Source organism: Erythranthe guttata, chromosome 9, assembly GCF_056151865.1.
Source record: "Erythranthe guttata isolate IM_541 chromosome 9, IM_541, whole genome shotgun sequence".
In the NCBI taxonomy this organism is placed as follows: domain Eukaryota; kingdom Viridiplantae; phylum Streptophyta; class Magnoliopsida; order Lamiales; family Phrymaceae; genus Erythranthe; species Erythranthe guttata.
The window spans coordinates 15,740,169-15,756,864 of NC_142541.1; the positions used below are offsets into that span (position 1 = coordinate 15,740,169).

At 33.6% G+C, this 16,696-nt stretch overlaps 3 protein-coding genes and 1 non-coding gene across 4 annotated transcripts; 1 reads left to right on the forward strand and 3 right to left on the reverse strand.

The window, feature by feature from the left end:
- Positions 1–1,589: 1,589 nt before the first annotated feature.
- On the forward strand, positions 1,590–3,849 carry LOC105975956 (uncharacterized). Its single transcript, XM_013001219.2, has 3 exons — positions 1,590–1,749; positions 1,947–3,508; positions 3,611–3,849. Exons 1-3 carry the CDS (start codon positions 1,695–1,697, stop codon positions 3,701–3,703), a joined length of 1,710 nt encoding a protein of 569 aa, XP_012856673.2. The 5' UTR covers positions 1,590–1,694; the 3' UTR covers positions 3,704–3,849.
- A 488-nt stretch (positions 3,850–4,337) lies between these two features.
- Positions 4,338–5,253, reverse strand: LOC105975958 (uncharacterized). The gene is made up of 2 exons (XM_013001220.2): positions 4,937–5,253; positions 4,338–4,847 (listed from the first exon to the last, which is right to left on the reverse strand). Exons 1-2 carry the CDS (start codon positions 5,200–5,202, stop codon positions 4,553–4,555), a joined length of 561 nt encoding a protein of 186 aa, XP_012856674.2. The 5' UTR covers positions 5,203–5,253; the 3' UTR covers positions 4,338–4,552.
- A 5,002-nt stretch (positions 5,254–10,255) lies between these two features.
- On the reverse strand, positions 10,256–13,344 carry LOC105962660 (uncharacterized). Its single transcript, XM_088823580.1, has 2 exons — positions 12,085–13,344; positions 10,256–11,947 (listed from the first exon to the last, which is right to left on the reverse strand). The coding sequence occupies exons 1-2, from the start codon at positions 13,321–13,323 to the stop codon at positions 10,388–10,390; spliced, it is 2,799 nt and encodes a 932-aa protein (XP_088679706.1). The 5' UTR covers positions 13,324–13,344; the 3' UTR covers positions 10,256–10,387.
- Positions 13,345–16,008: 2,664 nt separating this feature from the next.
- On the reverse strand, positions 16,009–16,164 carry LOC148768215 (small nucleolar RNA snoR135). Its single transcript, XR_016033711.1, has one exon. It is a non-coding gene; the product is annotated as a small nucleolar RNA snoR135 (small nucleolar RNA).
- Between the last annotated feature and the right edge of the window lie 532 nt (positions 16,165–16,696).

A 16,696-nucleotide genomic window follows, 5' to 3' on the forward strand; every position in this document is an offset into this window, starting at 1 on the left:
CACAATTAAAATAATCAGCATTAATTGAAGAGATTTAAGAATAATAATACTAAAATATTCTGCATTAAAATACACTAAACGTCATTAGTTAATGCAAATCGAGACGATTAACAATTTTTTATTTAGTAGTTTGAAAAACTTTTGAATTTTGAATAGTGGGTTTGGTGTCAATGAACCTTTGGTGCAAGCATTTCTTTACTAATACACTATTTAATTATTTTCATAATTATTTTACCGATTATTGATTATATTATAATAACTTGTTATAATAGTTTTCGGTGGAAATCGGACTGATCGGATCAGAATTAGCATTTTCGAGAAAAAAAAATTATTCGTCAGAACTGCAAAAACTAATTCCAATTTCAATCCAAAAAAATGAAGAAAAAAAAAAAAATCGGATTTTCTATGTAACGGCTGCTTAAATAGTCAAAATAAGGCATTAATTTCACAGCCCTAATAATTAATGAGAGTTTGACAAAATTTGAAACAAAAAAGTCTCAATATTGACCTTCTTGGGAGCTGGCATTTCACTTAGAGAAGATGGGTATTTTTGGAATTGTGGATAAATTAAGAACCCTAGAACTGCACTATTGAAAATAGATGTGCATTGAGGGTGGGGTGAGACCTAGGAAATGTGCTAAAAATTGAAAGAAAAAAAAAACATGGATTAGATTCTATATATAGATGTATTCTATATTATGTTTATATGTCATCTATTCCATTAGCGAAGTCAGAATTTTAAGTTTCGGTGGAAGGAGACATAGATCTCCTGATCCTATGCTAGCTTCGCCACTGACTATATGATTTGATCGTATCATTTTCCTTTATGAAACATAAGATAAATTTGTTCGATAACATATAAATCTGTATAAAAGAATAAAATAAACGACGGATGTTTCATTTTAGTAGTCGTTCAAGGTAAATACTAAACACACAAAAAATAAGAATCATAACAAACAAATAACATCTATGTCAATAGAAAAAGAAGAAAAAATAATCTTTACCCATACTAAGAAATTATTAAATATTATTTTTTTCTCATACAAATACTCAATAATAATAAATGGTAAAATTGGCAAGAAGTAAATATACATTTGCATTGAAACTCTAGAACACACAAATAATATGGAAAGATTAAAGAGACACTTAAAAATTAGGGTAAATTACAATCACCTCCCTCGGAAAAATTCCCTTGTTTCTAAAAAAATACATCCAAGCCATGTAGTTTGCAACTTTCTTACATTCAACCCCCAACAAAAAGGTTCTAGTGTAAGATTTAATTATGGAAAAATAAAGGGCATTGTTTGTAAATATACCTTACCTCAGGGGGCGATTGTAATTTACCCTAAAAATCATGGCTAAAGTGTAAATCTAATATTATTCAATGGGTAAAAAATTGAGGCCGGTTAAAAAATTTCCTGGGCCTAATTGTTGGGCTTTTGAGTTGGGTTCTCCTTCAAGGCCTCTTATATTTAAACAATGTATAATTACTATTTTGCCCTCGTTTAGCCGTTTGGCACGTGACAGGCTTGCGTCACTTCTCCAACGGTCAGAAACACAGAAATTCAAATCCAAATCCCCCAACGGTCACTTTATTGAATCCATACACATCAGCTGTTAAACACAATTCAACTGCCCTCTTCGAAACTGCATCAAGAAGTAAAATCATTTCCAATTCTTGGAAGAATATTTGAATGAAAATGGTGGCTTCTGAAACGGTGTCGTTTCCATCAAAACCCTCATCTACTGGTAAGAACAAAGAACCCTTTTAATAGACTTTTGTTTCGTGATTATAATTCTTCAATTTTTTTGCTCCATGTTTTCGACAACCCTGTTAATCGAGAATGTGCTAAAATTGCAAATTAGGGTTTCTGTAATTGGGGTTTTTTACCTAAAAATTGTTGAAATGACCTAAAAATTGAATCTTGATTTAATTTGGGTTTCAGGAGAGAATAACGAGAACGAATCAAGTCAAGATAAAACAACCCCCAAGTTTAAGAAAATGGCCCCCAAACATTTCATGTCACCCACCATATCTGCATCTTCGAAGGCTGCATCTCGAAAGAAAGTTCTATCCGAAAGAAACGATTCCGATTCCGAAGACCATGTGGAAAAATCGTATTTCGTTATGAGTAGTAATAGTCTTGCCAGTCGGTCGTCGTCTAGGATAGTAATTTCGTCTTACGATCATGCGTCGTCTGAGCCTGATAAGGGCTATGATCCTCAGAGGAATTACCTATCCCCTAGGCCTAAATATTTACGTTTTAATCCGAATAGGCGTCACGAGATTTTTAATCGATTAGAAAAACAGGATTTGGATAGCTCTTTCGAGTCTAAGGAGGCTAGTGATGAAGTTGAGTCTGCTTCATCAGTTGAGGAAGTTAAAGATTCTTCTTTTTCTTCCCCTCCTAAAGAGATTATTTTAAATACGAAAAACGAAGAGAATCTTGAGGAAGAGGGTGCAACTGTAAGCGACGGTTATTATTTCGAGGAGGAAGAAGAGGAAGAAGAAGAAATTGAGGAGATAGGATGGTGTTTTAAAGGAGTAGTTAAACTTGTGTTCACGTTGGTTGCTTGTTTTTTGTCGACCTCGTATATTTGTTCGATGAATTCTCTGGCATCTTCGCCAACTCAATCAGCCGCTGGTTGGAGGAATCTCACCGAAAGTTATCCTACGATTAAGAAAGAAACATTTGAGCTCATCGGTATGGAAATGCATAGCGGTGATTGGTTAAAAGTTGGTGATAATTACAGTGAGGGGTATGAGGTGGAAATTTACGAAGAAGAAAATGGAGAGAGTGGAGAGGGTGTTGAGGCAGAAATTGTTGAAGATAATGTCGAAAATTTGGAGTTTGTTGGAATTGAAGATAAGATTGACGAGGGTGCGGAAATTGAGGTTGTAAGAATCGATGAAATTGAATACGAAATCAAGAACTTGGACGAAGTGACAGCTGTAAAAACCGACGAAAGTACAGAGGCTTCTTCTTATCTGGGATTGAACGAGGAAAGTAATGTTGATGAGGTTGAAGTTTCGGTGAAATCAATTCCACAACAGCCCACGGAAGTTGTTCTTGAATTGCGCGATACATTATCGGAAAATGAAGTCGATGAAGTAGTTGTTGTATACGATAATGAAGCTGAAATCGAGAAAGTGGGATGGGAAAACATCCCAGCTGTTATTGGAGTCTTTATTACATCCTTAATTCTTACATTATTTGGCATCGTTTATCGCTCGAAGAAATCAAGAAGAAGCACGTCTGTCGAAAACCCCGAGTTTGCAGCTGAGACTGTCCCGAGAAAAATCGAGTTTTCTGCGAGACCTCCTCCAGCAACAACTCATCCAGCAGAAGAAGCTTCCGGGATTTGCGCACCAGCTGCTGAGTTGATCGGTGAAATCGTTATCGGAAAAATGAGCAACCTTAAAATCAGTGGCGAGAAGAATCAGATGACTGAATTAGAAACTCGACCAATTTCTCCCGTCACAGTAAGGAGGAACAAGAAGAAAGAGGTAAATTTCAAATTACATATTGATATTTAATGAGACATTTCTTTATTTTTATTTTAATAATTATTAAATCATGATTGTGTATTATCATCTTGAATTGAATAGGGAGGCCAAAGTGGAGGAGAAGCCATGATTGAAGTCACTCCGATTAGACGATCGACTCGAATTCGTAACCGTGCAGCGGCAACATCACCATGAATTTTTATTACAGCCTCTCTTGTAGGAAATTTGTCTGAAACATCTTCCTCAGTTGTTTGTCTTTGTATTCTTCCTAGGAATTTATTGTTTGATTTTATGTTTTATCTGCAAACTTCTTCAATGAATCAAATCTTTCATATGTGTTTTTGCTACTGCTGTTCTATTTACTCTTTTGCCATTTTCTTTTTTCTTGAATTTGTTGAAACAATCAAGAAATACCACAACACAAGAGGAACCACTCAATTCTTTTTTTGGCACATGAATTTCGAAGCTCCTTTATACATACAAAGTGGCTACAATAAAAACTGTTAAATTACGGTCAATCCCCTGAGATAAGATCAAATTACGAATACGACCCACTCGTAATTGGGTAATTACAATCACCCTCAACTATGAATTTGCTTAAAATTTCTCCGGTTTGTACCTGTTATGTCGCATTCAAGTTCTATATTTTGTACAATAAGATCATAAAATGTATCTCTTGGCTTATAAATATCAGATTTTGTGGTACATCAAAAACTATATTTTTACACAAGACGAGTACAGATCAGAGAATATTACACACAAGTTTTAAAGATTCTATTGAATTTGATTCGACGTGAAATTCACGGTTAAGAGGTGATCTTACAAAATCACCCAAACTGGACTTAAAAAGTTGAAGAAAAAAAAAATACAGTGAATGCTAACTTGTCAACAGCAAATCCATTTTTAACAATGGAAGAAAAAAGAAATTAAACCAACACAAAATTCGCTACTATACACACAACTCTCTCTCTCTCTCTCTCTCTCTCTCTCTCTCTCTCTCTCTCTCTCTCTCATCACTTTCTCTCTCATAAAAAAACAGTTTGTTTAGCATTCTAACTTGTTATGTGAAGAAGGATTAACCGGCGGTTTGCTGCTCATAAATCCAACTCTTTTACCCGGAAAAGATGAGAAAAAAGAACCCTTTGCAGCTTTCTTTGTAATAACAGCTTTTGGCATAGTGTATGGCTTATAATTATTTAGCCCTAATCCACAGCTTTTTGATGCCTTCAAACTTCTTCTGCAAGGAATTGCTTTCTTCGCCAGTTCTTCAATACTCGTAACCCTCGAAAGCGAAGTAAACGACTCCGATTTGCCATTATAAAATTTCGAAAGCCCTCTTCTGCAAATAACAAGTTTTTCAATTTAGTCCCTGATTAAAAAAAAAAGATTAATTTTTTTTTTTTAAATTGGCGAGGAATCAGATCTTACTTGATGGGGAGCTGGGCCATGATTTCTGAAAGATCGTACGAAGAATTTGATGGTGATGATGAAGATGATGACGCGTCATCTGCTGTGTCGTCGCATGATATTGATGATTGATTTGAGACCGTTGATTCTTCTCCGATGGATGATGATGAGGAAGATGATGACGTGGGCTTCTGATCTTCTTCTTCATCTTCTTGATAGTGAAGCAGCCATGAATCTTGAAATAGATGAGTGTTTTTGCCTTGTTCCATACTTGGAAATAATGTCATGGAAAAATTAAAGGGAATGATTAAAAAGTTGTGATAAAAATGAATTCTTTGGGAAGAAATTATTGAGAGTTATATATAGGATGAAAGATGTGGAGGGATGGAGTTTCTGTGTTTCTTTTTGGGAAATTTTAATTTTAGTCCTTTATCTTTGGTTTATTTAGATATTTAGTCCTTTAATTGTTTTAGTTTTATTTTACATGCCATAAGTTTCTAAATTTTGCATTTTTGGTCCTACTTCAGTTGAATTTGAATTATACCGATTTGTTAAAAATGCGGCTAACAAAGGTTGATGAAATTTAATTATATGGACGCTATAAAAATTATAATTTTAAAAATTCATCATCTCAGATAACCGAAGTTCCATCAAGGCAAAGTTAGATGTTGGTTTTACATTTGTTAAGCTTATGTTTTAGGTGGTGTTTGCAAAAGATTTTATAATAGATTGTGAGTTTTCTTTTCCTCATAATCTATTTCTAAGTGTTTGTAAACTACTTTTAAAATAAGCAAGTTTTACCAATAATTTGTTAGACACAATTGACACTGCTTTTTCTGTTTAAGTTTATTACCGGTAAATTTGCAAGCACCCCAACTTTTATAAATAAACACTTGAAACTAAGCTAACTCACAATCCATAATTTATGTTTTTAAATAAACTTTTGCAAACACAACGTAAGTAAAATATTTCTGTTTTATCTGTAACTTTATAAAATTAAAAATTTATCTAAAATTGGACAAAATTTACTGTATTCTTAAAGTATTGCATGTAAAATTGAAATATAGAAAAGTTAAAGGACTAAATTGTTAAATAAGAAAAGATGGAGGACCAAAACTACAGTTTTGTATTGATTTACGGTCAAGAAAGCTGACACGCGGACAGCAACAAACGGGTTGACCCGAAATCTGACGCTTCATTGGATAAGCTACAAGCTTATGGATAGGTCCGCCGACAAATACGTGTAGACACGTCATCATGGATGCACGGTTTTTTTTTTTTTTCTTTTTCTTTTAATAATAATAAGGGTAAATTACAAACACCCCCCTGAGGTATGGCCAAATTACAAAAACACCCCTATTGTTTGGATAATTATAACCACCCCCTCAACTCATCAAATTTAGTGGAATTTTCGAGATTATATGGAATATTATCACTTTTGTACCCGTTTTATCGCATTCAAACTTTACATTATGAAGCAAGATGACCATAATATGTGATTTTTAGCTTGTATATATCAGTTTGTGGTGCATCGGAAACTGTATTTTTTACACAAAAATAGTACAAACTAGAGCACATTTCACGGAATCTAGATGACTATGTTGAATTTGGCACCATAAAGGTGGAGGTCTAAGAAAAAAATCATAGTTGAGGGGGGTAGATGCAATTATCTAAACAATAGGGGGGTTTTTGTAATTTGACCATACCTCAGGGGGTGTTTGTAATTTACCCTAATAATAATAATAATTATTATTATTATTATTTTAAAATTTGGTGAAACTGCGGGTGATTTTAGTGGGAGCCCCTCGAAAAAGTTTGATGATTTCAGACACAAGTGAATTTAATTGGCCGTACTTTTTTAAAATTGAAAGTAATGTAACGCCTTATCTATAGATTCGACATTATCTTCTTATTCTATGGTTTGAAATGAATTCTTGACTTTTGGGTTTTTTATTTTCCCTTTAATTCGAACAAAGATAAGTTCAATGCAGTTTGGAGCCCTCATCCATATCCTTGTCACCGTCCTTTCTCTCTCACCCCTACCAAACATCTCTCTCCTCAAAAAGATAAAGGACATTAAATTATATATATATATATATATATATATATATATAAAGGTGGGAAATTATAAAGGACACATATTGGATTATTTTTATACTACAATCGATAAATCTTAGATTGGTTGATTTTTACTGTTGATTTACAAACGTCAATGTGAGTGTATGTGTGCGTTTGTGTGCTTATGAATAATAGACATTTTCATGATATATTTTTCTGGTGTATTTAACATGGTATAAACTAATATATTGTGGGGTGTATCTTATTTATGGCGGTGTAAATCGGATCCACGGTTAATTTTGAAGTTTCGTTTTTCAGAACAATAATTTCATTTGAACTTTTGAAATTTCAATTTTCGATAGTTTGAAATTATTTGGACCGCTATTTGAGTGAGATTCCAATTTTCGATCCTATTTCGAATTCTGATATTTTTTCCCAATAAAGTAAATTTTGGAGAATATTGCAATTATAAAATCAATATTATTGTGTCTTTTATATATTAGGTAACTAAAAATTGAAATTCTCGAATTCCGTCGATTCCAATTTAAAAATTCTCGATTTCAAAACAATTTTTTTCATTGCAATTTCTAAAATTCCCAGCACCATTATCTTCGATGGAGAAAAGTTCTATATGTTCGGAAAAACTCAATTTGTTTCTCAAAAATAGTAATTCTGATTTGATCCGTCCAACTTGCAGCTCTATATTTATCTTGGTTGTTCAACTATAGTTTCTATAAATAATTGTGGACAAGAATTGCCAAAATCTAGTGGTGGATATTGAATATTACTAATTTATAATATTAAACATGGGATTGACCTATATTTGTCTCACCAACTTTAGCAAGAATCATGTGAAACATATCTTGTTTTTTGTTCCCATATCATCTAGCCACATATGTCAATGTCCACTACATATTTTTAAATTAAAGAAATTGGAAAATAATTTATAAGAAAGTGTGAAGAAATGGTAGAATTTTTTGGTGTTACATTCCTCCTACAAATTGACTTGGTTCATTACATCTAGATAAATTTGAACTGACTATGTTTGACTGAGCAAACCATTTTAATAAAAAAAAATAAAAAAAAATTGACTAGTTTAAAAACATAAATGAAAATTGAATACAATTATTCTAAGGCCGTTAAATAATTATTTCAACTGTCGAAAAAATAAAAATTAAACAAATTATTTCGAAACGCTATCAGAAAATAAATGGGTTTTTTGCAAAAACCACCCCTGTGTTATCTCTAATTGTCGGAAAACCACCTGTGATAAAATTATTAGCAAATACCCCCTATGAAATTTAGTCAAGGTCACAAAACCCCCTGACAGCTTTTCGTGTAGCGCACGCGCAAATTATGCGAATGGTTGTGTATTTTGCGTCAAAAAATACCCGGAAAAGTCAAAAATACCCTTAAATTCCTCAAGGAACTGAACGACGTCGTTTTATATCATCTTCCCCATATATTCTGCAATTCCCAGCAAATTAGGGGTTTTACTCGTCTTCTTCCCCAATTTCTTGTGTTCGTAGTCTGTAATACCCAGGAAATTAGAGAAATCATGCTCGTCTTCTTCCCCAATTTCTTGTGTTCATAGTCTGTAATTCCCAGCAAATTAGAGAAATCATGTCTTCTCACACCTCAAGCAACGCGACGAAGAGAAAAAAATGCAAGCCATATATGGATCTGAGGTATCCATTTAACCCATTTTGTTTCTGCAATTTGAAATCTTGTATAAGGGTGGTCGAAACTGCAACAAAACCATCAAAAGGAAGATTGTATTATTCTTGTCAGTTTCGTCAATGCCAGTTTTTCCGTTGGTGTGACCCATATCGAACAACTTGGGAACCCATTGGGGTGACTGTACAATATCCAGGTTGGGAATATGCTGAGCAAGGTTTGCCAGATGATATCGAAGAGCTAGATGAAGTTATTTCTAAAGGTAGCGTCGAAGAGAAAAAAGAAAACTATCGGCATGATCGAATCTTGTTGAAAATCTCATGGGTTATATGCGTAGCATTGTTCGCCATTGTTCTGGTGTTGTTGATGAAGATTTGAAACCTTTAATCAATTTAATATGTTTTATTCAATGCAAGATATAATGTAGTGTTGTTGTTTATCAATGTAGTATTGACAATGTTATTTAGGTGTTGTTGATGAAGATTTGAAACCTTTAATCAATTTAATATGTTTTATTCAATGCAAGATATAATGTAGTGTTGTTGTTTATCAATGTAGTATTGACAATGTTATTTATTCAAGTATTATTGAGAGTTTGAGATGTTATTTGTTCATTATTTGTTCAACTTTGCAATGATAAAATTCTGTAAAATTCTGTAAAATTTTCTAATTTTCCAGTATTTGGTTAGCAAATTAGCAAATAACCCCGCATATAAATAAATATCAGCAACCACCCCCCTATGATTTGAAATTAATTAGCAAATACCCCCCTATGTTAATGAAAATTGGCAAGTATCTCCACTGTTTTTTCAATTTCCCTGTATTTGCCAGCAACAACCAATTCATATGTCAACAATAACCAACAAGCAACATCTACAAATAAACAATAACAATAAACAATCCATAAAAAACATCTCAAACAAACAACAATATTTTTCAGAAACAGCCAACAACAAAAAATAATGTTCAATAGACATTACAGGCTGTTACAATTGCATGTTCAATAGACAGCCAACATATCAAACCATCACAGGCTGTTATGATTGCATCAAAAACCCAAAAATACCAGCAAAAGTCATCAAAAAAAATGTTCAACTTTCAACACAAGTCAAACTTTCCAAATGCGTTTCTTCTTGGCAGCCTCCCTAATATTATGAAGGACTTCGGATATTTGAGGCTTCCTTTTGCGCACAGGAGGGTTGCTGGAATTTGGAACATTTGGAGGAACATTAGCTGTTGCCATTGGAGGAACAGCTGCTTGTGAAGTTGGAGGAACCGTTGGTACAACAGCAGGCACTCTTTGTGTTTGATTTGTTGCCCGCGGGTTTTTGATTTTCTTACTTCTTCCTAGTAAACCCTCATTCCTTCTTCCCACATATACCTACAATTGTAACCTATGAATTAGAAAAATAAATGGGGCAGAAAGAGCAGAAAGATAAAACAATTTTTAATGTTTCTAACCCTTCCTGGTGCAGCAACAGATTGATCTTGAATGGAAGAACTTGGTTGAGTAGAAGATGGTGCAACAGAGCTAGAAACATTTGACCTTGGTGTAGAAGAGTTTGTTGGTGCAACAGAGGTTGATGGTCCTTGACTGGAAGATGGAGGAGCACCTTGAGAATTTTGAATTTCCTCATTTGCAGGGTTTCCCTATCACAGACAAATAAACCAACAAATAACAATTAATGCTTGAAATCCTTCAAGAAAAAATTCAAGTAATTAAAAGGAAAAAAAATATTAAAAAGCTACAAATACCTTGTAAAGTTTAGACCTTGGATTTGTAGGATTTTTACACGATGCCTTGTTATGGCCTAGTTGTAGGCAGTTCTTACAAGTATGTGTGAGACCCTTTCTGTAAGAAGTGGTGTGAAGTTCATCTGGACCTCTTCTTCTCATTTTCTTAGGTCTCCCAGCTTTCTTGTTCAACTTTGGGGCTGCAAGTGGCTCGAAAGAGGTCTTGATGTAGTCTTTTGGTCCAGGGACTGCATGTATCATATATGCATAAACCTTCAAGTATGTATCTTTTTTATACCACGAGTCCACATAGTCCTCAACTTTATACCTCCTATCTGCAATGCAAGCCCATGCATGATGACAAGGATACCCATTTAATTGAAACAATCCACATGTGCATGTTCTGGTAGCTAGGTCCACGACATATCTGTCATTATGAATATCCACTTCAAATTCTTCTTGTCCATGCCATCTTGGAAAACAATTTCTTGCAAGTTGTTGAGACTTGTTGATCTTTTTCAAGATATTAGGACAGATAGACCCTTCATACTTCTCCATTCCAGCCTTTTTTGTTTGAATTCTGCTTGTCAATCTACTTCTGATCCACTCAAACATGCTAATGATAGGCTTCTCTCTAGCCTCAAGGATGTAGCTATTGAAGGATTCACACAGATTGTTTACTAACACATCTGTCTTGCAGCTTCTTGAGAAATAAGATCTGGCCCAATGACATGGAGGAATTTTTCTTAAATATTCTGCTGCAGCTTTATCAAACCTGCCAATCTCCACCATAACTGCTTCAAATTCATTTTTGTTGCCTGTGGAAGCAGCTCTCCATAACATTGTTTTCAGCTCCAAAGCTGGCCATTTTTGCTTGAAATTCTGGTAGATGTGCCTCACACAAAACCTGTGATCACAACCAGGGGCAACATCTTTAATAGCTTCAAGAAGACCTTTTTGCCTGTCAGAAATGAAGGTCCATTTCCTTTCTTCAACACCTCCAATTTCTTCTAGCAACTCACCCAAAAACCATGTCCAGGATTCTCTGTTCTCAACTGGAACCACAGCTAGAGAAATTGGAAAAAGGTTATCATTCCCATCCCTCCCAACAGCACAAAGAAGCTGCCCTCCATGTGGTGTTTTCAAAAAACATCCATCTAATCCAATTAGTGGCCTGCATCCTGCAAGAAATCCCAACCTCATTGGGGGAAGGCTGAAATACATCCTCTCAAAGATTGGAGGATCTGAATAAAGAATCTTTCTCAGCAATAACTTAGCACCAGGGTTTCTAGCTCTAACAGTTTCACAGTAATCCCACAAGAGACTGTATTCTTGAGCATCTTGTCCCCTTATTTTGTTGAGTGCATCTTTTTTTGCCCTCAAAGTCTTCCAGTAGCCAGCTTCTACACCCACCTTTCTCATCACTGAGTTTCCAAGTTTGCATATTTCAACATCTGGATTGTCTTTAATGGAGTCTCCCATTCTCATTCCAATATATTTTGCACTAGCATGCTTGTTAATTCTTTTCCTTGAACAGGTGTGTTCTCCAGTTAGTTTCTTGATCTACAATAAATAAATTAAAAATACTTAATTAAAAAATAATACATAATAGATAAGTACATAAATATTAAAAAAAAACAGAAACCAAGAAACCATAATATAAAATAGAATAGTACACAAAAAATATAATATTTAAATACCTGAAATATTGGACCACCTTGTACAACAGATGCATGGATTCTCCAACTACATCCTTTTTCTTTGCATTCTGCTGTTACCCTTTTCCTTTCATTTTTCAAAAATTCAAGTTCATACCCATTTCTCACTAACCAATCTGTGAGAGCCTCTCTAAATGCATCAACATTTGAAAATTTCATCAACTCTTCTAAATTTTTATTCTTCATACTCTGTCCTTCACTGAATATAGGGCATTTGGCTTTAGTTGAGTCATTCAGATTCTCAATAGTATCATCATCTTCTGCCTCACTGTACCATTGGGTTGTAGATGGTTGCACTGCACATTTCTGCAACCTTCTAGCTGGTCTTTTGGATTTCTTGCCCATTCTTTTCAACTTCTTGATCAAGTCTTGCTTACTGAACTGTCTATTCAAAAAAATGTCATCATCTGAAGACCCCTCAATGTCTTCTAACTCTTCACTTGGAGCATCAGAATGTACATCAACATCATCTGAACAATCTTCAGGCTGAATGTAGTCACCATCATCTGAATCATCATCCTCAGAAAACACCACATCATCATTTCTGGTATCTTCATTTCTTGGTTCTTCAGTTGGTTGTTGTTCATTTCTTGGTACTTCAGCAAACACATCTTCAGGTGTTGGTTCTTCAGTGGTTAGGAATTCAGCAAAAATCTCTTCAAGTGTTGGTTCTTCAGGCTGTACTTCTTCAGCTGCTGCTTCTTCATGATGTAGTTCTTCACTTGTTGGTTCTTCAGGTTGTACTTCTTCACTAGTTGGTTCTTCAGGATGAGGTTCTTCAGGCTGAGGTTGTGCAGTTGTTGAGTCTTCATCAACTGTATCTTCATCACCATTCCGCAAATAAAGAATTTCTTTCCTCTTTTCAATTACATTCCCATCCTTATCAACTGCAATGATTGGCTCTATGTCTACATCTTCAGTGTAAAGTGTCAACTGGTCCAGTTCTTCATGAACATTCACCAACCATGCAATACTTACATCATCTATAATGTACTTGAGCCCATGTTCAAGTGATTGCCCAGGGTACAAGAAGTAAAAGTTGACATTCACTTTTTTACCTCCACATGCTTTGTACATATCATACAGTAACTGCCTGTTCAAGTAGTCCAAGCAAATCTTTCCAGCCACTACATTTCTCCCTCCAACATAACACAATTCAGGATTATATACGAAAACCCCATCCAACCATACAGATATTTCGCACAACAGGTTCATCTGCATAAATAATAAAACTTTAAGTGAAAAAACTCTACAATAGTTAATAAAAAAAAAAAAAACAAACAGAAAACCCTAAAAATCTCAACAGTAAAAAAAAAGAAATGCAGACAATGTCTGGACAAAAATCATAAACAAAAATTTGAATAAAAAAATTAAAAAATTGAAACCCCCAAAAAATAAGACCCCACATGTCTCTTGAAGATATAGACAACATATACCCTACATAAAACAATAATATCAAAAAATGGACCACTAATCCACAATCCCCAAAAGATCCAGACAATGTCTCGACAACAACCCACATTCTCGAAAAAAATACATAAAGTTTGGACTCCAACCTACAACTCCCCCAAAAAAACGAAAACCTCATAAACTTAAACCCTACTATTTTAATACAAATGTCTGGACCACAACCCACAACTCCCCAAAAACTTCATACCTCTTTAATCGAAATTTCACAGTCGTCTTCACGTCTTTCTTCGAGAATCTTTAAATAGAAGGCATTTGGGAGAGTATTTCGATCGAAATTGAGTTTGGAGTTTAGGGTTTTTTTTCTCTTCGATTTGGGATTGAATTTGGGAGAAGTGGATATTTTTGGTTTTGAGAACACGTAGCAGGTGTTTTGAGTTTTGGGGGTTTTTTTTAATTTTTTTACATTAGGGGTAATATAGTCTTTTTACTTTAGTCAACAGCCAAATGATGAATAGGTGGCGGTGTGCAATGCCAAACACAATATAGGGGGCTTTGTGCTAATATTTATAATACAGGGGGGTATTCGCCAATTAGAAATAACACAGGGGGGTCATTGCTATTAGCTCGAAAATAAATTGACGTTTGATTGAGGAGGCACATGTTGCTGACAAATTTTCAAACTTATCACTAATGGATGGAGTTTGTTTCCCGTTGGAATATTCTGTTAAAGGGATGGTGCTCTTTCACCAACTATTGAAAGATAAAGTGGGACGGAATCATTTTCTACGTTTAGTTCTCCGTTATGTACAACTACTGTGAAGAGTTGGGCCTAACTGATATATTTACTTTAGAATGGGCTCAATTACTAATTCATTTGAGGTGACCCAATTTTGGTATTAAATTCACTCACCTAAGTCCAATTTAAACCCTTCTCAACAAAAAGAAAAAGTCCATTTTAAATCAAGAAGATTCTGGACTTTTATCTTGACCGCCCATCTTGGATAATCAATCATGTCCGTCGATCTTCCATAAATTAGGTTTACCCTTTTTATCTATTTCTCTCGATCCCAACTCGGTGACCCAATTTTGTTATTAACTAATTCACTCAAGTCCAATCTAAACCCTTCTAAAAAAAAAAAAGTCTATTCTAAACTGAGAACATTCTGGACTTTGATCTTGACCGTCCATCTTGGGTAGTCAATCATGTCCGTCGATTTTCCATAAATTAGGTATAATTTATTTTCCAACTCGGTGAAATATGTTAAATTATTAACTCAATAATTTAATAATTCGCTAAATTAATTGAGTTTTTCTAATCCCAACTATATTAATTTATAGAAATTCAACTGTAGTAGATTTGATTATTGAAGATTGGGTCGTTGCTGAACAATAATTTATAAAGATTCAATATATTTAGTCCTTAACACATATAAATATTTCATTAGACAATGTACTAAATGAGTAACAAGTATGACCTTAAGTTAATTTCCCTTTTAAAACAATTTTTGCAAAATAAAATCATTTAGTAATACTTTTCAATTAATATCAATAAAAACTACAAAGATCACAACTTATTGGGCTTGTTTCTTCAAGAGCTTGTAGGTCAAACAAAAAAATATCATCATTTATTACTTAAATACAAAGTGGGCTTATTCTATTACGATTTAAGTCCTTTCCTAGCAAGTAAATTGCAAGGACGATACTAGTAAAATCAAGAATTGTCAGAAAGGTCCCTATATTTAAAAAAATTAGAATGAAACCGTCCTTGCTTCAACTTTAGGAGTTGACTTCTATGAAATGACTGACCTACATCTGATTACAAATACAGCAAATAATTTTATAACTTGTTTTCTTGTTGTATTACACATATCGTACGATTAAATTGATTATATCAATATTCATCTAAACATCTAAGTACTGAATCTGTTTAATTACTTTCAATTTTCTGTTATTGTAAATGAAATTCTACCAATTTTAAATTAAAAGGGTATTTGTATAAGCAAACGTGCACCCTGATAAATTAACACGAAACTTAAAGTCCAAAGGGGTTTTCACCAAGTTTATTTAACTCGAGGACTATTTCAGAAATTTAAAATTACACAAGGATGATTTTTGCAAAACAAATCCTAACTAATAAACATATTTCTTGCTGCAAGGCAATTAAAAAAGAATAATTTTCTTTCACCATATAATTTTCAATACATGTATATTTATTACTCTAATAATATTTTTAAAATCTAGAGATTAAAAACATTTTATAAATTAATTTAAGTATTTTAATGAAAAAAATCAATTTCAAAAATAAATCGAAACTCATATTCAATCCAATACAAACAGATGTCAGTAAACAGATGAATCAAATTCTAAAATTCAGATTTAAATCCAATAAATCCTTTTTGTGGGTTTTTTATACCCAGATCGAATATTTTTAATTAAAAGAAAATAAAATAAAATAAATGAAATAAAAATATAAATCGAAGTGTGATGAAGAATTAAGAATGTGGAGAAAATGATTGTTGAATTTTCAATGGAGAAAAATGAAAAACAACTGCCCACTTTCACCTGCGAACATCAATTTTGCGGAGAATACTTTCGATCAGAGTGCATTTGAATTTCAATTCGCACAACGTCGATACACACAATCTCCGCTTTCATACGTTCCATCAATAATCAAATTAAACCAAAAATTATTATTATACGATAGTAAATAAATAAAATAAAAAAACAGAATAAAAGAGGGGGAAATTTTTAGAACTGATGAGCTACGGAGAACGATGAATGAGAGAGCTGCTGAATTGTGGGTATTTATAGAGGTTGTGACAGCTCAGAACGGCGGAGTGAAACAGATTAGGGTTTCGGGTGGTAATTACCCATTATACCCCTGGTCAAATAATACTTTTTTTTTTTTTTTAAATATAATAAATAACAAACGGGGCGGAAAGCGCGGGAACAACTTTAGGTTTGTTGCGCTTATTTTATTTTATTTTATTTCAAATTTTATTAGACAAAGTTGTGGGGAAATAAATTTTAGGTATATAAGTATTTATTATTTGCTTCCAAAAGTTTGAGTATTGAACTCATATGCTTTAACACCATATTACTCTTTAACAATAATTATATTATACTTTATAATATATTACTCTTTAACAATAATTATATTATAGTTTATAATATATTATAGATA